Consider the following 25,487-nt stretch of genomic DNA (forward strand, 5'->3'; position numbering starts at 1 on the left):
ATCAATTCCTGTGGTGATCTCCCACAGAGTATAAATACATTTTATATTACATAAGAATGCACATTTTATTAGCTGATTATATACACCATACTTAAAATTTTTGATTTGCCAGTATTTACCGTTCCCCATTTATGTGATTTAAAATACTATGTATGTTTGCATGCAAGCACAGTGCCATGCTTACTGCTTATGCACACACTAGTAAGTACGCCTGCCAAAAACAGAGTGGAAGGTAACCTGAGCTGAGCCCTCAGGTGAGCCCGGTGTTAACACTACCACTTCTCCCTCCTGTCCTCTTTCCCTTTGGGGTCCAGTTAACCCCAGCTGGCCTCTGCTGACTGATTTGTCTCTCTGCTTTGTGACCCAGGGCCTCATTGTGACCCTCAGGGTGACTAGGTGCCGTATATTGTGACCCAGATCCACTGCAAGTAGGAACATACACATCTCCCAGTTAACTCTGCCCATTAAGCTAAGTGTGGCTCGTCAATTATTCAACAGTTTCCAATGTATAATTTAGGACATGAGGAGAACTGTCATGAATAGCGACACACACAGGTGAGGAAAGAGTACAGTCCTCTCAATTCAAAGTTGAGTGTAACATAGTCAGATGGTTTAGTGTGACGAGAGGGAGGCTGGGATCGAACAACAATACTCATGTCAGTCTGTAATGAATAAGTAAAGAGCCAGGCATAAGAAAGTGGATGAACAATTAGATAAAAAATAAATGAGAAAATGAAAAGTTTTACAGGATGTGAACCGACACAAGGATGATAAGTAAACAAATGAATGAAAAGAAAGTTATACAGCATCAGTGTAAGTGAAACAAGGATCAAGAATAGCATCATGTGAGAAATATGTGGAAAAATGTAAATGATATAAACATTATCGTATCTTGATTTAGAAGTTTGTAAGACTATAAGAACAAGAGAAGAGAGAAGAGTAGGGAGCCTCAGTGACAATGAGAGAAGACTGCTTCACTGTGATACCCCCTTCTATTCTCACTGTGTAGGTGTAGGTCCTGAGGGAGCCACCGCTGTTAATACAGTTATTAAGCCTCTCCACTGAAGCCTGCTCCACCTCTCCAGCCCCCAGCATCAAGGAGCTCTCTGCCTGCCAGGCAGCGGGCAATTCCACATTGAGATCAAACAGTCCCAAGTAGGTCAGCTCAGGGAAAGCCAGCAGTGATGCTTCCTGCTGAGCAGTGAGGGCAGGTGGGGTTGGTTATGTCAAGCTGGAGCATCCCAGCAGGCTTTAGTGAAGGGGGTGGTGGTAGGCCTCAGGCTTGCTTGGTTCTTCCTTCTCTTCCTCCTCCTTTAAAGTCAGCTGACCAAGATTCCCATGCATCCCTTCCTGGTGTTGGGGAAAGGTTTTAGCGAGCGTATGTACGAGAGCGGATTTCTTCTCTTGCTAGTTCCGGATTGTACAGTGGCAAGACAAAGTATGTGAAGTGGAATTTCATGGTTTTCTGAAGTAATTTGGAAAAAATAAAAAGTGATTTCAAAGACTTTAGAAAATTCAGCAGTCTACAGTTGGTAAACAATCTACAAATGGAGACACTTTGGGACTGTGGCTACTCTACTAAATGGTGGGCGCCTAGACAAAATGACCCCAAGAGCACAACAGACACTCATCAATGAGGTAAAGAAGCAACCCAGAGTGACAGCCAAAGATTTGAAGGCATCATTGTAACTGGCTAACATCTGTGTTCAGGGGCCTAGAGTAGGTAAAACATTGAACAAGCAGGGTGTCTATGGCAGGACACCACCAGAAAGCTGCTGCTTATTAAAAAGAGCATCGCTGCAGGTCTGAAGTTTGCCAAAGAGCACATTGACACTCCACAGCAGTATTAGCAAAATGTTTTGTGGACTGATGAAGCTATATTGAACTATTTCGAAGCACTACATCTGGTGTAAAAAGGTATAGCATATCAACATGAAAACATCATCCCAACTTTATGTTTATGGTGGAGGAAACATTTTTGTGTGTGTTAGACACATTACATTTGTTAATACTCTTGACTTAGATGAAGATCCGATCACATTTTATGACAAATTAATGCAGAAAACCATGAAATTCACATATTTTTTCTTGCCCCTATATGTAGTTTCGGAGGATGATTAGTTAACAAGGCTAGTAGGCCACTACTCAGTAGGCTAGTGAGTAGCACTTAAGGCAAAACTATCGTGTGGCCAGGGTAGCCCTCTCCTAGTGCAGGAAGGGAACCTGACAGGTCACCATTGCTGCAGGTGCGTGTGTCTAATCGCTGCATTACATCCAATCCATAATTCACACCAGGGAAGGAAGATTAGTGTAGCCAGTCTTGCCTGTAGCCAGAAAGAGCAAATCTGGGCAGCCATGCAGACTGCACGCAAGGTCTAGGTAAAAAGAACTGGTGGGCTTAATGTAAGTGGCCATACATCTGCCATGCTCTATTTAACATCTCTATTGATAAAATGACTACACGTTGGGCAAGCTACAAACTAACTGATGAGCCTAGAACGTTTAAACAGGTTTAACTGAGGCGATAAGGGCCAGACTGGTTAATGTCATTATAAAAAAAATGGCTAAAACACTGAGATCATAAGATGGGGGTTTGTCTCATTATGACACTTGATAGAAAATATACAAAAGACATGAAAGGAGGGAAGAAAGGATGAAGGGACAGGAAAGATAAAGACAATGCTCTAATGTTCTAAATAGGACAAGGATATAGGTCATTCTGTACCAGACTCGATTTGCCAACACTGGCCTGTTGGCAGCCACTGGATGCAGGCCAAGTCTCCATCAGTTGCACTGGAACACTAATAATATCAGTCACTCAGCCAAGCCTCTCCTTCTCTCTCTCTCTTTTTCTGTCTGCTGTTCCCTTTCCCTCACTATTCCTTCTCCATTGCTTTTCGTTCAAAATGAAAAAAAGGGCAAAATTCCAGAGGCCAAAAATGACATTAAACCACCTCCACAGAGATTATTGTTTGAAAATGCCAGCACTCCTGGATCCCACCACCCCCTTACACACACACACACACACACACACCTTCCTCTCTCATACTCTCCCTCTCTCCCCTTCCTTTCCTCCCGTTTTCTTTCAGCTGAGAGGTGCTGACAGCCCAGACACAATAATCCAGCTCTATTGTGGAACCGCTGCAGCAGCAACAGTGCTGTGCAAAGGTTTCCCACGTATGGCGCAAGGGCAAAGTGGGGTGTCACATTGCTGCAGTAGCACACAACTTCACCGCTGCAAGCGATGGTGCTGGTCACCAGTTACTACGGGGCGTCACACTGTGCCACCTCCCAACTCTGGTTCAAACTGTTGTCACCTTTTCCATTAGTCAGCTCCCTAGGTTGGAGCAGAGATGGAGAAGAAGGAAAACCACACTTTCAAGGCTGGACTACTTCAGATTTTATGACTGCAAAGAAAAGTGGAGGCTTCTGCTTTGATCTACAGAGAACAACTGTATTTATTTGTGCATATGGTAAAGCATCCAGACAAAGACCCAAAGATTGTTGGACTTTAATCAACAGACTCCAAATGCACTGTGGAACAGTAACTACTTAAAATTGAACTACTCTATAATATTACTTAGTGAAGTTGGTCAACAAATGCCTCTCTTCATCCTCTCTTTTGGGGAAGACATACTGTAGTCTCTGTCTTTTTAGTAGACTATGAAAAGCTTTCCTCACGTTACTGTTAAAAATCCCATGGAATAACAGAATGTGCCCTCTCTGGTCTAAGTGTCACATTGATGCATATTTCCCTATCAGCCCATCAACTGGAACATCCTAGCTGGCAAGAAAAACTAGAAATAAAGAATAGACATTTAGGTGTCTAATGTAGTAATGCAGTAATTCATCCAGAGAGTACAGCCCATCTCATCCTGAAGGCTTCAGCTCAGCATATTTCCCAGTGCATTGTCTCCGGATATGACACAAACACCAGCAGGACCTACTCTACCAAGTTGTTGGAATATAAAACAGCAGCAAAGAGGGGTGTGACATTTATTTTTGACTGCTTCTCAGCATGTGACATGGACACTTAATTATTGTGATCTCTATCGTGCAACTATCTCACTCTCTTTGGCTGAGGCACTTCACTAACAATGGCCCAGATAAGACATTACAGGTCACAGCAAAGGTTAGACAATACGTCTCACTGAAGTTAAGGGGCCGCTTGACATCAGAATACTTCTGATTTAACACACAGAGGCCACATTCATAGCAAACAGGATCCAGTTGTGTCTGTCTCTTCTCTTTCACCTCCCTTAACCTACACATGTTCAGAGCTGCACAGCTAAAGGGCATGTCTCAGTTCACACAATGCTAATATCACAAACAGAGTTACAGGGAACAAGCGACCTGTAACCTGAGCCTGTCTGCTTCCCTGAGTCCAACATGCTGTCTTGTGCATCACTATCCAGCACTACACTCTTCTTTGCAACCACCTCCACTGCACTGTTGGCAGTCTATTTCATCCAGGTCCCAGGTGAGCCTTTAAGAGTCAAATGTCAGAGGCCGAGCTTTTTCCAGACATGATGAAAATGAAAATGATTCAGAGGAGCTGTGGGAAAGAGAAGATAGTGGCATCTACAACAAGCTCGTCTGTCACCAAGTGGGACCAGACTGAGCAAAGCTGTGTAGGGCTGGCCAGGATGAGAGAAGAGGAGACACACAATCTGTATATCAAATATTACTTTAGAAAGAAGCTTCCACAAATCAAGACACAGAAAGAGCTTGTCTTTCTCCAAACTTGCCCTGCTTGCACCCTGGGGGCATGTTAAAGACACCAACACCAGGTAATATAAAAGCCTGGCGAAAAAGGACATCAGTTATTAGTCTAACTACAATGAGATCATCTGAAACACAGAGACATGTCTTTTGTCTTAGGGGCTGGCTTGCTGGCATTTGCTTGCTAATTAAAAGCATAGCAGTGTATGAAGAGGCTTTGTTTGTGTTTGCACAAATAAATAAGGGTAGGTTTGAGTGACTCAGAGCTCTGTCTTCTTTCTGGCATTCTATCGTGCTCCTTAGTTAACGATACTGACTGAGACGGCAGCAACTCTGTGCTATTTTTTGCCCAGACAGCAGGAGAACTGCCAGGCTCTTGTATTTTTAGCATCCTAACCTCTACCCTATTTTCTTGGCCTTCCCACTCTCTAAACAAGTAGGCATACCATTGTGGTGTGTGTACAGTATGTGCGTGAACTACCTGAGGTGTAACCAGTTGTCATCCATGAGATGTTAACACAAATCCCTAGAGGGAGACTGGGGATGAGCGTGCTGTTGGAGGCAGCAGCCCTGTGCTTTGGCCTGGAGCTACTGGCCTGAGAGAGTGTGTTGCTGACTGCACAGGAGAGGCAGAGGTAGGCAGTGGTCCTCCACAACTGATGAAACAAGGCAACATTTCATGTAATCACTCTATATATAGAGAATGTTGGAAAACTGGGGGATGGTGGGTAGGAAATCTTGTAAAATATGAGGAAAAATTAGGGCAGGCAAGCATTAAAGATTAATCATGACACTGACTGCCCAGCTCAGGCTTGCCATGCGGAGAATGCCACCATGGAGATGGGAAACAGAGAGGGAGAGAGAGATAAAATGGAAGAGAGAAAGGAGACAGTTTGGGAATGAGAATGCCTCACAGATGAATTCTGGGGTGATGAATATCCCTGGTTCAATACCCAGATGAATTTATGTGTATTCCATTATGAGAGGGTGGGGATGAAACATGGATACGGAGCAGAGAGATGGAAAAGGGAAAGAGAAAGAGAGAGAGAGATGTGCTGGTGAGTTAGCCATGCAGAGCCCATTGTGAACAAGCCATCTGTAGAGATGAGTAAAGAAGTGATTACAACAGGCCCAGCTCAATTTCTGACAGTTGACGCTTCACTGCCCCCGCAGAGCTGAATTGATTTAAATGAAGAAGCTATGAATATTTTAAAGGGAAGAACCCCCTTTTAACCTGAACTATTTCGATCTTCCTCCCACTCTTGTATGTGTGTCTGCGTGTATATAACAAGACAGACACAGGGGATAATGTAATTATTGATGCTGAGATTAGGCCTCTATTGTCACAATGTCTGCAATCAGCTGCCATCTTTAAACCCTGATGAATCAATGACTCTGAGTGGAACTTTTCAGTCTACCCTGCTTTGTTCATCAAAGTGGGCTTTGCAGTGTACACCAACCCTTGTTTGGGGATTTAATGTCAAACCAAACTGGTATGGGCGTTTTCTGACTGATGCCACTGGCTAATTCTCTCTACAAACAAACTGAAGCCCACTGAGCGTGTGTTCATGTGTGCACAAAAAACAAACTGCCCAGATAAGAACATGCTGAATGTCTGACATGGCCAATATGGAAGGACGCTACAACATGCCACCCGCAGGAGAAAACGAAAGCTGCCAGTCAGTGTTTGTGTGCCACCAAAAGCCAGTTGCTCTCACAGTGTTCAAGGTGATAGACCACACCCGCTCATTACACTTCAGTACATGACAAGAGGCACTATCACACAAAACGTGTCCTTGTTCCTCTTAGTAACCTTGCGGTGTGGTGAACGTCTGATTCGGAGGGTATCTCTATTTAGTAAACGATGAGTCGAATTAAAAAGGGCAGCAGCGGTTTTGAAGGTTGGTGGCAAGGTGCCGTTTTGGGAGCGAGTGATGGCAGGTTGTGAAATGCTGCCCTGCGGCTTTTCCCAGTAGCACGACGGCAGCAGCGTTGAACTCCCTTCACCCTTTGCCATTGCAAACATACCTCGATGACAAAATGTGTTATTGATGTTCACCTGAAGGTGAAAGCACGGGTGTTTCTGTGGACATACTGATCTTTCTCTCTCTCTCTCTTTCTCACGCACGCACACACACGCACACTCTCACACAATGTAGTGTTCAAACTACTAAATCACTGTCGCCATTGGCTGAAAGGGCTTAGGCAGATGTGGCGCAATAAGAAGCCTGCCTGATGCTTCCCTGGAAGAACAGGGGACCTTGTCCATCCAAACTGCCAATTGTTGGGATCAACGATTCCCTATCAGTCTGTCCATGAACGTGTAAAGATGCACGGAAAAAAAAAGGAAGAGCACATGCAGAAAATATCATGAAGCTCAGGGACTTGACATTGACACAAAGGACAAACACTGCAGTTGAGGAGTATTACGACTTTGGATTTGTGTTACTGCTTTATGTCAACAAAATCACAAGCTGTAATTTAACTAAAGCAGTAAGCAGATTTGCCAATAAATCCTGAGTGGATTGATGAAGGAAATACATTTGGTACTCTGCGTAGTGCTTTAGTAGACGACCCTTTTCTCCAGCTGTTTACGACAGCCCCCACCCTTTTAATGTCAAAACCTGAGTACTGACAGGCCTCTCTGTGTTTATACTCTGTTGTTCATGTTTTTCCCAATTCTCAGCACACACTTGCCAAATAAAATCTGCATATATAAATAAAGGGGGGGTTGAAGTGATATTTTCAGTTCTTTCGCAAGGCCAACACCAATCTGCTGGCCAGCACAAAGTCCAAACACATCACTCACAGTTTTCCATGTTGCTGCCTAACAGCACAAACAATTAGTGACTCTCTTGCTGTGCCGTCTTATGCCGCCGCTTCTCAGAAAGCCAAGAAAAACCACATGGGTCTGCGCTTCACCAGCAAAGCTCAAACTTTCTTGCTTTTTTTTTTTTTTCTTCACTCCAACAAACCTTCCCCCTTCATCATTGCCCAAAATTGCTCCGGTTCTTGCAGTCTGTAGCACTAAAAAACAATAAAATCCCATCTGTTTTTTGTGTGTGTGTCTCGTCTCCTGCTAACCAAAAGGACTTCCGCGCTTAAATACCCACATGAGTCAGATTAAGCTGTCGGTCACTTGTTCCTCAGACACACCGTGTTCGTGTCCAATAGTCGACTTGGCAGGCAGCAACTTGAGAGGACAAATCAGCTAAAGCTTCCCTTTGTCCCTGTCTCACCTAGTGTCAGTGGGACTCCCTGGTGACTGCATGTTCTTCATACTGTGGACACTTTAGGAAAAGACAAAGAGTGAGAAGCAGGAGCTTATAGATATATGGGTATTTGAGCCCACCGTGGAATCCCACTTTCTGTCAGACCCCCATGTTTTTAGTGTGTGACTGTCATGTGAACAAGGCCATGCACATTCTTTCATGCATGAGCCCATAATTGCTTTAAGGATTTTGACAGGCACTCAGTGAAAAATCAAGCGCACTTAATTTACACGGCTAGGGCCTTTTCACCCTAAAGATTCAGCACTAAACCAGATTATAAGCATCTTGCTGGCCTTGCTGGCAAACCTGCGCTGACAACACCACGATGGAGACGATCAAACAACTAAAGTGGCAGCATCTATAAGAAACTCACAACATCAGGGAAGTGGTGTCTACATGATCTGGATTTGCGCACAGCCGCCTAATGGGTCCAGGAGGCTGTTTTAGACCAGATTCACTTGAGAGTAGATGTCACAGAGTGCACTCTTAGAGCCAGAGAGCTTGTCTGTAAAGCCTATAATGAATAGTTAGATCCAATTTAGTGAGGTTAAAAAAAAGGAGGACCAAAAAGGAAAAGCACTGAGGGGGTAAAAAAAATGTTTAGCTCCACCAGCAATCTGTTTCTAAACCCACGTGCAGAGGATAACATACCATGAGGCTACTGTCTGTGAAGTTTATATTCTTAAAAAAAAAACAGAAACAGATAAAGCCAGCAGATGTTTTTGGGATTGTCTCGTGCTTCTGAGCCTGGCTGAGTTTGATTCCTGCTTGAGAATGGGAGCAGGAAAAAAAAGAAACCTTGCTCTCCTCTGCCTGTTGTGTTTTCTTCCTTTATAATCCAATAAACCTCAGAGCCACGTGATGACACTAACGGATGCTGTGCCTCTCTATGCCCCCACCACCACCACCACCACCACCACCCCTCCCTGATTGTGCACTAAATTTTTTATTATATTCAAGCAGTAAGGCAAAGAGCAGATATGCTACCCCCCACCCCACTCCATCCACCCACACACACGCACACACGCACACACACTCCCCCCTGCAACTCGTCCATTGAACAAAACAATGTGGAGTTGAGTAAGGGATCAGAGGTCTCTTCCTGGGCCAAACCCCCACGGTCTCCCTCAGACGAGCTCACATGGTTCGAATCAATGCTGCCACAAAAGCTGTTCAGTGGGCCAGTTCGATGAGTGCTATCAAGCTCACTAGATATCCGTGTTGAAAAATGCATGTGCCTTGTCTTTTTACGTTTAGGAATTTCTAATCTTATCTATCTTGGAAAAACAAGCAGTGATAAAAACAGCGAGGGGGAAAAAAAAAAAAGACTATAGTACAAACACAACTGCTTGCAGTATTTTTATTACTGCTGCCAAACATCAGAAATTCCTGTTTAAATTTCCCTTTGTCGTGTGTTTCTATAGTCTTGAGACCAGGAGGAAATTGGCCCTTAAGAGACTGTGGAGATTCCTGCTTTTTACGCTCCTTCAGCTGTGAAAGACAACAGATCTATCTCGTCTATAAAGGCCTGCTTGAGCTTTGTGGAGTGCAGCTCCTTTGAGGTAAAGAATGGGGAGGGCCTCCATGATACTTTGTTGTTGCAATAAAACTCTGTTATTGCAGCAGATGCAGTATCAATAAACCGAAATGCCCGATGGCTGGAGGTGGTTAGTCGACCCATGAAAACTAGACACGAAACACCAACACAAGCACAAACTAAACTGGCTTATCCAAACTAAACCTTACTGAGATTTTAAAACCCCCCATCACAGGCTGACATGCTATTTTTAGACATGACAGGACGCCTGTCATCCTTACACTCCGGCATATGCACCTACAAATATGAATTTAGTGCAGTGCATAGGCGGTTTAATTTTTAATAACAATCAATAGCAGCAATCAGCAGTTAATGTATGATTTAAACATTAACCTGTGACATGTATTTTTAGAGCAGAGCGTGCTCTAAGTGTGTCCCAGGTTTTACTAAATGTAAATCATTGCTCACATGTACATTTCATCAGTGCTGATTAAATAGACAGGGCTGTCTAGTGAAGGCCGTCCTGCACAGGAACTGGGGCCCGTGGGTGCAGCTATCCAGATTAACAGAAGAACCGAGGGATAACACTGGCAGGAAAGTTTGATCTGATTAACGCTGGCATGCTCTGCAAAACCGTGTTTGTATTTAGTGCATATTTCAGGAACGCACAAACGTTGGGTAACGTGACCTGGATCAGAGCGCCGCAGCCTCACCGGGATTTCCGAGAAAAAAAAAAAAAAGAAACCGAACCAACCTGGCTGCATAGTGAGACAGAAACAAGGAGACCGAAAGTGGGTCAAGTATATATTATGGCGCTATGAAGCTCGGCGATGGTGATAACGCGTAAAGCTGTTTGGCACATATCACGGGGGCTATAGTGTCTGGTATAAAACAGGAGTGACACGTATAAGAAAAGACGTTATTCATATAGGCTATAAATAAACACAGGCTTTAACTTTAACTAGAGACACCTACAGTGATTGGAGCCGGTCCAGTGCTGGTTCCTGATGGACGTGCTGTAGGGATGGGGCGCTCCGGGCACCAGTCCTTTCTCTGGGATCAAGCATCCTCTGTTCTGGTTGTAGTAATCCATCATTAAAAACGGGTTCGGGCTGGGATTCAGTCCCACAACGTCCACACTCTCATACATCATACGAAGCAGGACGACAGCAGAGGATTATTACCAGAAAAGAAAAAAAAAAAAAAGCAACCAAGTGTTGTCGGGATCACACGAGCCTTGTGGTTTTCCGCTCGCCAGCGGCAGAGGTAGACGCTGGATGGTGGTGGAGGGGGGTGGATGAGGACGAAACTGCATCAAAATCGAAGGAAAAGTAATAAATCCCAACACAGCGGGGACATCTGAACACTTGGCATCTTCCTACAGCGCTGTTGGTGAATCAGTGTCTGAAATAACCTAATCGGCTGCGCTCAATTTGAGAACATTATTTGGAACAGTCTGCATGATGTCGAGCGCACAGCAGCAGCAATAATAACAATAATAATAATAATAAAAGGAAAAGAATAACTTCAGATGAATATTATGTTGTCGGTTTGAGGCTGTATCCACGCCACAACGACAAAATAACCCGGATGAAATCCCCCAAAAAACACAGATCCCAAATCTCCAAAGTCCGTATGGATAACACAGAGAAGAACACCTATGGGATGAGGGCGCAGATACAACAGAGGGGATTCCGTTTAGTTGCAGTTTGTCCTTGGGTTACGGTCGCTTGTCCCGTTTGCGCCCGCCGTGGCTGGACTCCTGTCACTGAATGAGCCGCTCTCTCTCCCTCGGTGCGTAAAAACAACCGGCGGCTTCCTCCAAACCCTGCAGGCTGATCTCTGAGATCCAAGTTCGCATGAAACACGCAGCACCGCCTTGTTTGTATTTGACGAGAGAGAAGCCTAAATCATTCCCACTCCAAACCGTGCGGCTATCATGTTCTGCAGAAATGTGACAAGGCACAGCAGCTGAGGGCTTTGGCTCCACCTCCACTCGGCTCTCTTTCTGTTTTTTTTTTTTATCCTGCTCCTTCCTTCGGTCTCTTTTCATGCGTTGCTCCTCCTCCATTTAACCCCTTCAGGGACGTCACGGTGGATCTCCCTCTCTCCACACACGGGCCCTGCATGGGACTGTGGGTGGGGGAGCCCGCGCCCTGCTTCAACATTTAGGTGCGGGGGCTTTAAATAGGAATGTATCTGAGGACATGATTCAGTTATATAAGCTCAGTAATGAGTCTCTCATATCTTCAAACCGAGTTCATGGACGTAATGAGTGCTGCTCCATTCGCCAATGCTCTCACTCTTTTCCTGGAAGTTCTCACTCTCTATTTGGACTCCTCCTTCCAACTAATTTGACCCTTTCCCCCATATTCTCATCAGTCCCTACCCTCCAGTTTTCTCTCCCCTGCCGCTGTCTCCCTAATTTGCCTAATGCTATGCGGCTGAACTTTTCCTGAACCCAGGCAAGTAGGCAGCCTCACCTCCTGGTGACCCACTGGCTGACTCGGATTCGCCTCTCTGGCTCGCTCTCATCCCACATTATTCAAGGTTTCCCACCTTGTACACCCAGTGTAACACCATTACACTTCCTCGAGTGCAGCCCAGAGAGGCCCCTCAGCTCAGCCTGCACACAAGCAAGAAAAGTCACCCAGTCATGATGACCGGCACTTCACTTTTCTCACAGTGCGGTTGCAGCTGGAATAAAGGCCAGGAAGGTGTTTGGTTGCATCACCTCCTTAATCAAATGTTACTCCACCTTTACTCTGCAACATTCCTTGCAACATTGTTGTAACTTGTTATGCTCACATGCAGCTGTGTCATCTACAAAGCTGGGGTCCATGCCAAAGCTATCATAGCAGAACTGTAAAGGTATGAATATTTCACTTTCAAAGTTTGCATTGAGTTATTTGACAGATGCTTTTATCCAAAGCCTTTCAGTGCAAGATTGAAATTTATTTTAATTTTTTTTTAAGGTTTTCTTTTTTTTAGTGCAGAGAAAGGTGCACATATCAGTGCTGAAAGAATCATAAGGCAATCATGGTCAAAACGTGCCAAAAACACATCCAAACCTTAACAAACACATCTGCTGTCTCACGTTGACAGGTAGCTCTTCAAAAACTGATTGTGTGATTAAGAGTACAGCTACTCACTCATGCCCATTGGTAAAGATTAAAGCCAAACATTTCACATTACATAACCATATTTCACACTGATAATAGAAAAAGTGAAGTTTTGTCTCATTCGACCTTGAAAACATCAAGTGTGTTTGTGCGTGATTGGGGTGAGACTGCAGGAGAACTGCAGTTTCTGACAATTCGTATATGACAGCAACATCACCTCTTATGTCCAGTGAAATTTAGCTCAAAATACCTGTGAAACGCATCAAAGAAAAACATCTGATACATAAATTGCAAAAGCCAAAACCCATATTAGTGCGGGCATGACTGAAAACATGGTTCACTTGTGTTGTAATCTACACCACTGCCTGAACAATACCTCTCCTCCCCCACTTTCCCTACACCTGAGCCACAGGCCCCAGCTGACCAACACAGTTTTTGAGAGGGATTATCTGCATGGAACCTGGCAGGGGGCTTGGCCTGCTCCACCCCCATTGACTGTGACACTTATTTAATGCAGGCCCCAGTGTGTTTACTCGGTCTGATAAGAGCTCAGTGTGTAGGCCCAGGCCGGGGTGACCCCTTGCCTGCACTGATAGCACAGCCACACATTCCTTGACAGGATTTGCCCTATGAGTAATGGCTGTCAGAAAAATGCTAATTTTCCGGGCTCTGTTTTCTTCTCCAAGGGGAGAGCATTCATCCTTGGGTAATACCCATTCATTGTATAAAACAAGCGGAGAGATAACAGATTGCTGATCATTGTTTATTACTTTGGGGGAGGGAGGAATACGAGATTAGACCTAAAAAATGTCCCGTCTCCAAAGCTTTCTCGCTAATTTTTTTAACGAAAAACTCACTCTGTCTTGCTTAAAAAAACAGAACGTATCCAGGCGCCTAACATTGAATAAATGTGCTATATTTATTCTCACACGAGTAGATAGAAAGGGGAACGGAGGGCTCCTCGTTGTTGACAGTGTAGGTATTCAGTGTATTACATTACATGACCACTGGTTCAGTGCCAGGTCATGTCCAGTCTGTACCTGGGAGTGACTCCTCAAAAACATTCATACACATCATGTAACTGCTAAGGCACACCCTTAACAATTGGTGCAATGAATGTAGGGGAAGTGAGAGTGGTCAGCGGTTTCTATTGCATGTGTTCACCACAAAGAACAAGAATTACAAAAGATTGAGCCCACATAAAAACACCAGCTCAGGTGCCTGCTGTTGTTAGTAAGTGCTGTACTCCTCAAATATGGAAAAGAATAAAGAATGAGCCTGTGTCTTGATCCCCTAACTTGCCCCAAAAGAGGCGAGTCCTGGCTTCACGTTGTTGCATAAAATCCAGGCAAACCGATAGAGGGGCCTGATTAAAGCACCATTCAGACGTGGAGGCCTCACAGAAATAGATGGTTATGTAAGTGCAAATAATAGAGGGATACCACAAGTGGTAAACATAGCGTCCTTGATTCGGAGCAAAGCTAGAACTCCAAGTCTAACAGAGAGATGGGGGAGGGAGATGGGGATAGTGGGGAGAAGAATTTTAGAAGGGGAATTCAAAGAGTTTTATGGGCAAAGGCGGAGAGGACATTGCTGGCTGGACCTTGAGGGTGCCAAACTATTTTTACTGCCCCTACTCTCCTTCGTTCTGAGCCCAATCAGTGGTGTTAGGAAGCAGTAAAAAGTGATCCTCTTGCCATTCCTCCCCCAAGGAGATGAGCCGACAGGTTAGAACAAACAATAGGTCGTTATGTCATTTGGATTTCTGTGTGTGATAAAAAGAGGAGGAAGAGTGCCTTCTCTGTAAACGCTGGTCGAACTCAAGTCAACAGTGTTAGAACAGATCTTAGCTTAGCTAATAAACAGGGAATTTTTGTTATTGAGCAGATTCTGGAGACCATCCAGCAACATCTGTAATCAGCTGTTCCTTGACTCTTGCACTCCTGCATTGTGGAGATCATTTTTCCTCCATGACTACAAACTCTCCCTGCACAGTGTGTTCTTTATTTAAGTGGACGTCAAAATCAAAACAGAATGAAATCAAATTGTCTGAAAGTCACGGAGAGGTTGAGCCCTGGAGACAATCAACAGGCTCAAAGAAAAAAAAAAAAAAAGCGTGGATCAAACCTGCCGTATCGCTCAGACAACACTTGGCTCGAGTAATAGCTATCTCCTGACAAGATAAGGCCAGACTTGTTCGAGTTAGAATGGCCCGGGACTAATTTTAGAGTTCCTGTCTGCCTTAGCGGCTACTACACAAACACAGCTTATGCTACACCTCCCCCCGAGCTCTCCTGCACATGTGCCAGCAGATGGCTAATGCCCAGACGATAAAGAAGTTGGAGCAAGCCTCAGCAAAGCTTTCTATCTTTTGTAAATCTTCACAGCGACCTAATAAAGCAGCACAGCAGGGAAATACAAAGAAGGGAAATTCAGATTGGAAGCAGTTTGAGGAGTTGAAATGTGTCCTAATTTAAGAGGCGGCGAAAAGATGATAGGACAGTGAGAGATTATGGCTGTCCAGGTCTCTGTCACATTGTGGGGTTAAATATGTTGTCTGCATGATGAGCTCCATAATTCCCCAACCCTCACTCTGGCTGCTGGCACGGTCACAGCAGCCAACTTAATCAGCCACCCTCTGACCAGGATCATATATCCCCTGAGTGAACTTTTGTGTGTGTTTATGTGTCTGTGCCCCAGTGCATGTTTGCTTACCTGAAACTCAACCGAACCTGTCTGTTACCACACTGTTCCCCTTAACTGCCTCCACTGTTTCCCTGTGTGTGTATGTGTGTGTTTGTTTGCACAGCTGGTTTTATGCAGCCCGTACAGACAGCACCAGCCAAACCCAACAGCTGTGCTCCCCGACAGCGAGCCAATGTGTAATGAGGGCCCGACCCTTCGATGTGAGAACAAGCCGCGGTTATTGATGAACACTGCACTGCTTCCACCTCTGTCTGTCTATCAATCTGAACACAGACACACACACACACACACACACACACACACACACACACACACAGATTCAAAGTTAAACAGTTCTAAAGATCTTGACATTTGTGCTTTTCTGTGTGCGTGTTTGTGTATGTGTGTCCTTTCAAAAAAAGAAATGCTCTTAGCGGCTGCAGGGATCTTAGTGAAAGCTAACCTCCCTGTCATTATCCCTTTAATGTCCCTCTGACAGAAGATTCCAGCATTTATGGTACAGGCCTATATCTGCCCATAAAGCCTTTTATTGTTTAGTCCAACTCTATGGTGGCTATAACCTGGTTTTCTCATTTTTTATGGGGACCTTCACTATATCACAGAGGGGAGGACAAAGCTGCCCACCATCGGTGTTTACCAAAGTATGGCCTACTCATAAATCCATCATGGCCGGCGGCATTCTGGAAATACCTCAGCAGTGGGAGAAAAAGAGAAAGGACACACACACACACACACACACTAATGCACGCACACACAGAACTTATTGTACAGCTCCTAATTGGCCACACTCTATGGCCTTGAGTTAAAGAGCCCATCTCCACAATGATCATTAGGTCTATGTTCCTTTGCACCAAGTACATCACTCAGCAAATCAAGGGAAAATTGCTATGGATGTTACCCTGGAGGAAGGATACTTCAATATCAGTCATCCCAGACTTGGAATGACTCCCATTAGCTGTCAGGAACAGGAAGATGTTTAGTACATATGGATGGACACACTGCTAATTCTGTTAAGAAAGACAACGGGGACAGAGATGAGGAGCAATCTAGAGAGTAGAAGGACAGAAAGGTTGAGAAAGTTTCAGAGGAGGATAAGAGTGGATGATCAGTTGGAATAAACAGAAGACGAAGACGTTTGGTGAGGTTTTCTGAAAAGAGAGAAAGAAAGAAATTGCATACATTAAGAAATCGGAATGAGAGTGGGTTTTATTTAATTAATGTAAAAATACTTATAGATTTATATGTTCCTAGTTGTGTTTTTGTATTTCACCACAAAATACTGAAAACTGGTTGGCAGCCGTAGATGCTGGCCGAACTACAGGCTCGGTCCACAACTGTGCTCCACCAAAGCTCATCACTGATGCAATACGTTGCAGTTTAAGCTACATTATGCTCTGTTCTCTATAAGCGATATCATTCGTTTATCTATTTCTCACATTCAGATTCTTGACCGCAGTCCTGCCCTTAACTTACAAAAACTACAGACAGAGTGAGAAAATGAGAAATGGGGAAAATTTTAAAAGCTGTCCTCACATCAAAAGTCTGTTAAGCTTTGATTCTGCCTGCGTTGCCTGATTCAATCTGTTTCATCTCCCTCTAACAGAGATCTTAGGCACTGCTGTCTGGGGGCCGTTGAGGCACTGCGTTTAAACAGCAGCTCTGTATCATTCACACGAATCCCCCTCCTCCTCCCGCCCTCCCTCTCGCTACTTTCTCTCTCTCCAGTTTTTGAAGTGCTGCAGAGGGCCGATTTCCCATGTTCCATTCAGAAGTGTGATGCTCGGGGTGGCCTGGAAGGGATATAAGTGGAGGTGGTGGGGTAGAGGGGGGCGGTGGTTCGCTTTAAGTGGATTGCCCTCAGTCTAGTTGTGCCCAGCCCAAAGCATTATAACGCCTCAGCAAGTGACCTCCACTTGAGTGTTGCCCCTAACACCAGCGCCGGGGCAGGGCATGCTGATTGTTGTGCTTAGTACAAAGAGCGAATGTGTGTCACAAACAGCGCAGAGGTTGGATAACTGCAGGGTGAATGTGCAGTGGCCGCTAAATCAAACAGTTGTGCATGTGTGTGTGTGTGTGATAGAGCTCTGATCCTGCCCTTGCTATTTCGTAAAGCTGCCTGCTCTCTCCTGGGCACATGTGCTTGTTGCATCCTGCTTTTTATGCCTCGACTGCACGGACTGACGGTCTGTGTTGGTACAAATTCCCACCAAGCTATGTGAAATGTTCAAAAGTGCCGAGCTGGTTCTGATGTTAATGAAACATGTGAAATCCTCTGCTTAGCCAGCAAGTTGGCAGCTGGGGACAACAAAGGCTCTCGGGAGAGCAACAGACTGCCACGGCTCAGAGCATGACAAATGCCCCTGCCACTGTCACCACTGTGGCCCCTGTTTCCCTGCTTTTATACAGGGAGGTGGAAGGGAGGCCAGCGGTGGGGGATCTGCTTCATTCTAACCTGGGGAGGGGAGCAGAAGGAGGGTTAATGGAATGGATGACTCTGAAACATTAAAAGAGAAGGGAGCAGAGTGATGAGGATGACGGAAGAGGAGTCATCAGCATTTCAAAAGAACGGAGCGCAGGGAATGTAGATGGAGCAGCTACTCCCCTTCCTCTGCCATCTCTTGCCCTCTCTGTTACTGTCCGCCACACACATCTCCACAGCCTGTGTGTGTGTGTGTGTGTGTGTGTTTTTATACGTATAAAAGAGAGGAGTTAATTGGATGAGAGGCAGCCCTTTTCATCCACATGTCCCAGAGGTGCATATGGGTCAGCTTCATCTGAGAACAGAGGACAACCCAGACAGGGAAATGTGGCCTATCTGAGCTCTGATATTCATTGTGCTGTGGTTGTTTCTGCACTCTTAATGTTTGCTCAGCGTAAGTAAGAAAAAAGGTTCCTACTCAACTTACTCACAGAACTGTTGTAAAAACTGGTATCACATCACATTATCTTCTCATATGCCAAAATGTGCATCTGCATCTCTCAACACAAAGCAGCTGTGGCTTAACAACATTACATAAACACTTGAAAGTGTAGCTGTTGAGGAAATGCAGAAGTAACAAGGCTAGGGCAGATTCTCATGATCTCGTTCCATTTATTCAGTTTCACACAGAAGACGTTAAAGAAAAGACTTTTTTTCTCTGATGTTGATTCAATTTTATGCAAGAAAGCTCTGTTTTGTTAAAGGTAAAAAAAACACCTTTACAGTTGGGGCATTTCATCTGTGATAAAACGAAGAAAAACACAGAAAGGCTTTGAACTGATATAAATAAAGCTCACCAATCACTATGGCTACCCAAACCATCTGTGTTGTGAACCCATAGAGAGGGGAGTGTCTCAACAGTAAGTAAATAGGCTAATACAAAAAGTGAATGGCTCAGAAGGGCAGATCATTAGCTGGCCACATCTTACCATTCTCTGTGTGATACCACAACAGGAGTGGGGGCTGATACATGAAAAAAGAAGCCTGATAATATTTAACCAGTGGAGATCTGTCATCAATCTGAACTCCCCCCCACCCACATCATCAGTCCTCACCCCCAGCTCTGGCCTATTATCATTCAGACCCTCACTCCCTTTCACTCCTTATTCAATATTTTTGAGCCATTGTTCTGCCTTACATGCCCCCACTGAACTACATTACTTTTCCCACTCTGTGGTGAAAGGAGAGAGGCAACAGCCAGAAAAAACATAATATGTTATAGTGTCAGGAGTAACAAAAACGTCAGCCGGCCGTGGCAAAAGTCTGGGTTTTGCATGCATTCTCAAGCGCAGATGCACTCTCCTTATAGTCACACACACACACACACACACTCTCTCTCTGCCAGTCTCACCATACTCGCACACATGCACTGTGATCCCGTGGACTTTGCTGGGCTCTTTGAATGAAAAAGAGAAGTCATTTATCTGACACATCTTCACTGCACCTCACAGCACCTTTTAAAAACACTCTTTATTCCTTGCTAACGTTAAAGCTGCACCTTGCTGACAGCATGATGGAGAGCCCCATTCTACCTTCCTTTCTTCTTCCCTCTCTCTCTACCGTCTCTGGAGCTTCTCCTGTCTTTCCATCCTCTCTACCAACAGTCCTTGCAGAAATGTAAAGGCTAAGCTTCAGTGGCTATGTAAGAGAGTGAACAGTATATCTGTCTGTGTGTGTGTGTCTCACGGTGATTTCTGCATGGATCCCTGTGTATCAGTGTTTGCATGTTTAATCGGTAAAAAAGGTGTCACAGTAAAATGTGTAAAAAGGTGCAATGGGAGTTCACGGATGAGGTTGCTTATGTGTAGAGGTGAGAACAGGAGTGCCAAGGGCTGCTGAGAAGCCTGGCGTGTCAGAGCTCATCAGCGGTTCACAAAACCATCGTCCGAAACCTGTCAATATTCAGTCTTTCACTATTTCCACTTGTCCTCTTGGTTCTACAGTTCTGATCACGTGAATAGCCAGAACTGAACGTTTGCTCAACGTGCAGAGATGCTGATATTGGTGTAGTATTGTTAGGTATACTGTTACTACTGTCATATGCAAAAGTAGCGTTTTGATGTTTTGCATATGTGTTTCAAACACTGGTGTGATGCATAATTCAGCCTGCACATAGCTGAGCGCCAGCCTGTCTGGACTGTGTTTGACCAGAGGTGTGCATGTTCTGTGTTTATCTGAGGTAGTCTCTATGCAACCAAGCAGACACTAACAATAAAACCTGTAACCTAGTTGGCCAACAGCCTATCTTTTTCTATCTTTCTCCCTCTCTGGATGGATCATTCATCACTTTACCTCCCTCTTTTCCTCTATGCAGCATCCTGATTCACAACATTAGCTCCACAAATACAGCTGTTATTACAGATAAGGGTCACATTAATGACAATTTCGATTCAAAACTTGTTTTTTTTACTATATCAAGTTAGAAAATAAATAAGTAAAACACAACAAAATGCAGAACAGACTAACAGAGGGGGAGATGACGTCAGTCAAGCTTTGCTGTTATAAGGTCATAAAAATGGAAAAAGTCGGTCTTGTGATAGCTTTAATGCTGCCTTCCTTATCTGACATTATTAAATGTATTTTTCTGAGATCAAGTGAAATGTAATGGATGTATGGTCTAAAAACTAATGCAGCCGCCATCTGGCTATCGGTGGGGTAGATCTGATGCAAAGGACGCAGGAAGTTGCTGTTCCTACATTACAGCCATTAGAAGTACTTTAGTAGTTGCTTTAGTAGAAGAGCTTCAGCGATTTAATGGTTCTGAGATAACACAATGTCTGCTGGATGTTTGTATTGTAGGTCTAATTCAATCAAACATCTGTCATGGGAGGTGCTGCCGTCTCGCCCCTCTCCCCAAACCCAACACCATCACTCCTCTCTCTGTAACATCTAGGCTGGATTCTTTCAGAAAAAGGGAACAGGCACATCTGATCTGCATTGGTAAAACTATTTTGAAATAGATTTTGCAACACATCCTGATAACTGTAGCAACTTTGACACAATAGCGTTCACAGCGCAGAGGCAATATACAGTAAGTGATGTTAAAAAACATCCAAGAATCAATAGTGATGACTAATGCTTTCTACAATTCCCTCATTTTATGGCAACATCTGTGTGTTGCTAAATACTTGACATTCATATGTTGTGTGTTCGCACGAAACTCTTCTGCATGCGTGCCTGTGAGCTGCTAATCAGCTGGTGTCAGCATGTCAGTCACAATGTGCATTGAAATAATATATGAGGAAAGTGAATAAGTGTAAATTTTGGTCTTCAGCTGCTAATATAATTAAAATGATTGAGGTACTGATTTGCTTCAATAAAGGTTAATTACTGTCCTAACATTAGACTATAAAAAAAGAGGAAGAAAATAAAATGTAAATGTGAATGAGAGAGTATATTCCAACAGAGGAGAAGATAGTCTTGACACAAGTACAGACAGTGTGTGAATAATTCATGAAGGAGAGAAAGTGACAGTTAACAGGAGTGTGTCATAGGACACTGACGTCCATCCATCCATCCATCCATCCATCCATTCAACCACCCTCATTCACTACACCTCTCTTCTCTCTCTGCTCTGGGGAGTTCAGATAAAGGATAATGGATCTGCTGACATTCAGGTGTTCCCCCTCCACAAAAAACAAAACAAACAAACAAAAAAAAAACATAAAATAACTGAAATAGCAACATGAAATACATACAGCAGCTGTATGAACGTACAATAAACACAGATGTATACAGTTAGTACATTATATCAACATCAGTGGATTCACAAAAAATAATTTGTGCATGTGTCAATTGTTTTCAGTCATAAAGCAGGCAGGTCAGCCAGCGTGTGCACAAAACACTCCCTTCTCTACTCACTCTTTGTTTCTCTCAGACACACACACGGCAGTCAGTGTGAGGACACTCATTGATATTATGCATTCCCTAGCCCCCTACTGTCACGTAGGCCATGCTAATGTATTCTTTTTCAATTTTTTTCATGTGTACTGCCTTATTCTAACCCTAACATCACATCTAACTGCCTCACTCTAAACTTCCCCTAACGAAAAGATTATTTAACCTTATCTCTAAAACTGAAATTGCTCTATAAACACCCTTCTCACTGTGAGGACCAGCTAAAATGTCCTCACTTTGTAAAAATGTCCTCAGTCCAATGGTTAAAAAAAACATCATGCTGGTCCCCACAATGATAGCACGCGCACACACACACACACACACACACACACACACACACACACACACACACAATGCCCTGGAGGCCTGATGCTGAGGGAGTTGTTAGACTGCATCTCAGGGTTCAACGGTCAAAACCAGGCAGTTAGCCACAGTGCTCCAGGCTGAACTTGGAGGTATAATCATAATTTGTGACAGAGATGTTGTGCTGGATAACAATTGACAGCAATACAATGACACCATTCACTTCCATGTGCATGTCACACCCACAGTTGAGTTCCTGCAGATGCTATATAATAACAGCTGAATAAGCAGTGGGCGTCTGTTAAACCTGAAATGAGATGTTGGAAATAGAGCGAGAAAGAGAAATATTAAAATACTGGCTGCCACAGAGCTGTAATACACAAGTTACTTTGTTAGAGTCCACCACTGACATGCATATACATACAGCAAATCCCACCATCAGCAACATGCAGGTGCACGATCATTCCAGCATGATAACAATGGACACCATCCTCTCTCTCTCTCACTGTGCCAAAAACCCAGTCGTCTGGCAAAATAGCTGAGTGGGACACATCATCCAGGATATTTGTGTTGTCCCAGTGAAGAGCCACACAATACAGCTGACACACACACACACACACACACACACACACACACACACACACCAACACGGGTTCACAGCCTGTTTCATCCAGTGACACATTTGGATTTAATTTTGCATATTTGGCTTTAAAGGCTATTAATTAATGTTACCTTAAAGTGTCTTGCAGGAACATTTTTTTCTGTTGCATTTTGTGATGACATTCCTTTCTTAAATACAGAAGTCTTAATGTCATACTAACATAATCTGTAGCTTTATAAAATATAAGTTGAGCCAACATCAATGTCCAGTGTGGCATTTGAAAGCAGTGACAGATCACCTTAATCAGTCAGTTTTCAGTGTTATTCAAATTTGGTACCATCAACTGGAAACAAAAACAAAAAGCAAAGACCAACAGTGAGTTGCACAGACAGTAAGACTAAAGAAAACATATGGATAATTTAATGATGCAAAACAAAAACTAACTAAATTGATCACTGCACTCATGGGATGATCCAGCAAGGTCTAAGCCAGCACATCATCTTGTGGCCTAACATGAGTCAGATTAAAAACTCTGAAGTGCATTTGGATGTAGAAGACACTTTACTGGAGACTAAAAAATATTTCTTTTCCTGTAAAAACAGTGGTTGGCATGGTAACAAATGTAATTAGAGAACTGCATGACTTTGAAAACATACAATTTGGCAACATGATCAATTTTCAAGGAAGTAAGTGCTTAGTTCCAAGAACAGAACTGAACAGAGATTTGGGGCATAATATAATAGACCATTTCTGTAAACAACTAAACAGTTCTTAATGATTCAATATTAAAAAAAACATACATTTTACTGAGAATCCAGACCACTGTTGAATTTGTATAACACTAATTTGTACTAAAACATTAACAGCACATCTTTCCAAGAATATGTGTGTGTCCAAGTATTTCTTGATTTGCTGTGCTTCAGACAAACATGCCTCCAGATCATGTCTTACTCTTTAGTCTATTCAGATGCTGGTTTGAGCTCTGAAATTCACAAAAATGTCTGCGTCCCAGATCTAGGGTTGCTGTTACACAACTGTTGAGTTGCAGGTTCACTGCTTCAGAGTTGAGCAGATCTTTGATCTTTGTTTCTCTTTCCTACTTCTCGCCCTCTCTCTGCAAATGGCTCTTACATGTAATTTCCTCATCCTCTCACACTCTCTTTCCAAGCATCTTCAATCTATTTTTTATCTTATATCAGATCAATATGTTTACTGTTCAATTGAGCTCTTCCTCCAGCCTTACCATCATGTCTCAGTTCCTCCTTAGCTTCATGAGGAAATGTTCAACTCTATATAATAGACTTAACTGCTTTACCGTCTGGCCCAGTGCTGAGCTGCCATGAGGTTTCCTGGTCACACGGCTCTACTCCCTCGGCTTATCGTGCACGGTGCAACAGTCAGAGGCCCAGGCAGGTCGTGTGAGATGGGACAGCTACCTCTCTACTCCAAACTATTGTAATTAGGCATTTGGTTAGTATGGTTAATGTTAGAGTAAGGAGCTAAGGTTTATGTTATATTAATGAGTGTCACACTACATGCCTGTGCATGTGCATGAGACAGTATGAGAGGGCATTATTAATGCAGCAACATCCATTCTTTGCTCTCCGATTTGGGACAGAGGAAACCCTGGTTACAGCCAGGTTTCCGCTCACTGTAAATGCCGCCAAGCTGTAAAATAATGCCTGAATCCTGCATTACAAAGCACGCCCAATTTCCTATTCAACGCCACTGGTCACATCTCCACCTTATCTGGTGACAACCACTGCTGTGGTGGAGAGGACTGAATCTGCGTGGTGGGGAACGCATATGGCATGTTGAGTCTAAGTTTACAGTGTAGTGGCAGGTTTCTATCAACAAGTAAGACGTTCATCTGGATGTCCTCTGAAGCGTGCAAAGGTGCACCAGCAGGCAGATGAAAAAGCCCTTAAGAAGGAAGGGAGGGATACTAAAGGAAGGATGGGAGGAGGTGATAAAAAGCAGGAGAGGAAGACGGGTGCCATAGTGTTGGGGATTGTGCCAGCGCGGCACATGCACAGTGACAGTAATATTCAAATGCTTAATGATGGTTCTCCACTAACATCTTTCACCTCTTCTCTTTTTCTTATTCTCCTTTTGTCTGTCCCACTTTGTTGCTCTCTGAAGTTACAGTAAATACCTCTCCTCCCCTCCCCCTCTCTGTCTCACTCACTGCCAGTGTGCAGTTTTATTTGTGTAATTTACATCCTCTCTGACAGCCTCCTGTGCCCCCTACAACTCTTGGCTTTTACTGCAGCCAGACCCTTGTAAAGCAGCCCCTCTTTGTGATGAGAGGGAGAGGGAGCGTCTGAGCAACAATCCAGAGAAAGCTGACTGTAAAAACAACACACGGTCACTTGGTGTCAGTTAGCTTCCTCAATAGACATGTTTAGTGTGTGTGTGTGTGTGTGTGTGTGTGTGTGGGGGGGGGGGGGGGGGGCTCACATCTATACAGCTGGATGTTTGTGTGTTTCTGTCTGGTAGTCGCAGCATTGGCTTCTTGATGAAACAAGATTTGAAATATCCAGGGATCGGGCATTAATCTGCCGGCAATCATGTGCTTGCTCTCTACTTAGCTAGCTAGCTATGGGGTCAAAGGTCAAATGATAATCCCATTAACAGGTGGTACAAACTTCTAACACACCTGAAGAGGTGCAAGAATTTCCACTTACACACTACTAATGTAGCAACGACTGGGATACTACAGACCAATAAAGGTCAACTGGCCAAACTTAAAACAAGCTTGAAAGTAGATTAAAAAGACATCAAAGAGAATCAACACCAGCAAAAATCCCATTCTGGTAGAGAATGCTAAATATAGAAAAAGAGAGAA

At 43.9% G+C, this 25,487-nt stretch overlaps 1 protein-coding gene across 2 annotated transcripts in view; it reads right to left on the bottom strand.

Annotated features, from left to right (window-relative positions):
- raraa (retinoic acid receptor, alpha a) overlaps nucleotides 1–25,487 on the bottom strand; it is a 125,314-nt gene that overhangs the window by 25,006 nt on the left and 74,821 nt on the right. The window contains exon 1 of one of the 2 annotated variants that reach the window (XM_026351986.1): nucleotides 10,507–11,531. The exons of the other annotated variant lie outside the window; for it this stretch is intronic. Within the exon in view, the coding sequence (XP_026207771.1) occupies nucleotides 10,507–10,684 (178 nt within the window). The 5' untranslated portion in view covers nucleotides 10,685–11,531. Of the gene's footprint in view, nucleotides 1–10,506; nucleotides 11,532–25,487 lie in introns of those variants that run through there. 2 annotated transcript variants of the gene reach the window in all.

This window comes from Anabas testudineus, chromosome 19 (genome assembly GCF_900324465.2).
Source record: "Anabas testudineus chromosome 19, fAnaTes1.2, whole genome shotgun sequence".
NCBI classification, from domain to species: Eukaryota; Metazoa; Chordata; class Actinopteri; order Anabantiformes; family Anabantidae; genus Anabas; species Anabas testudineus.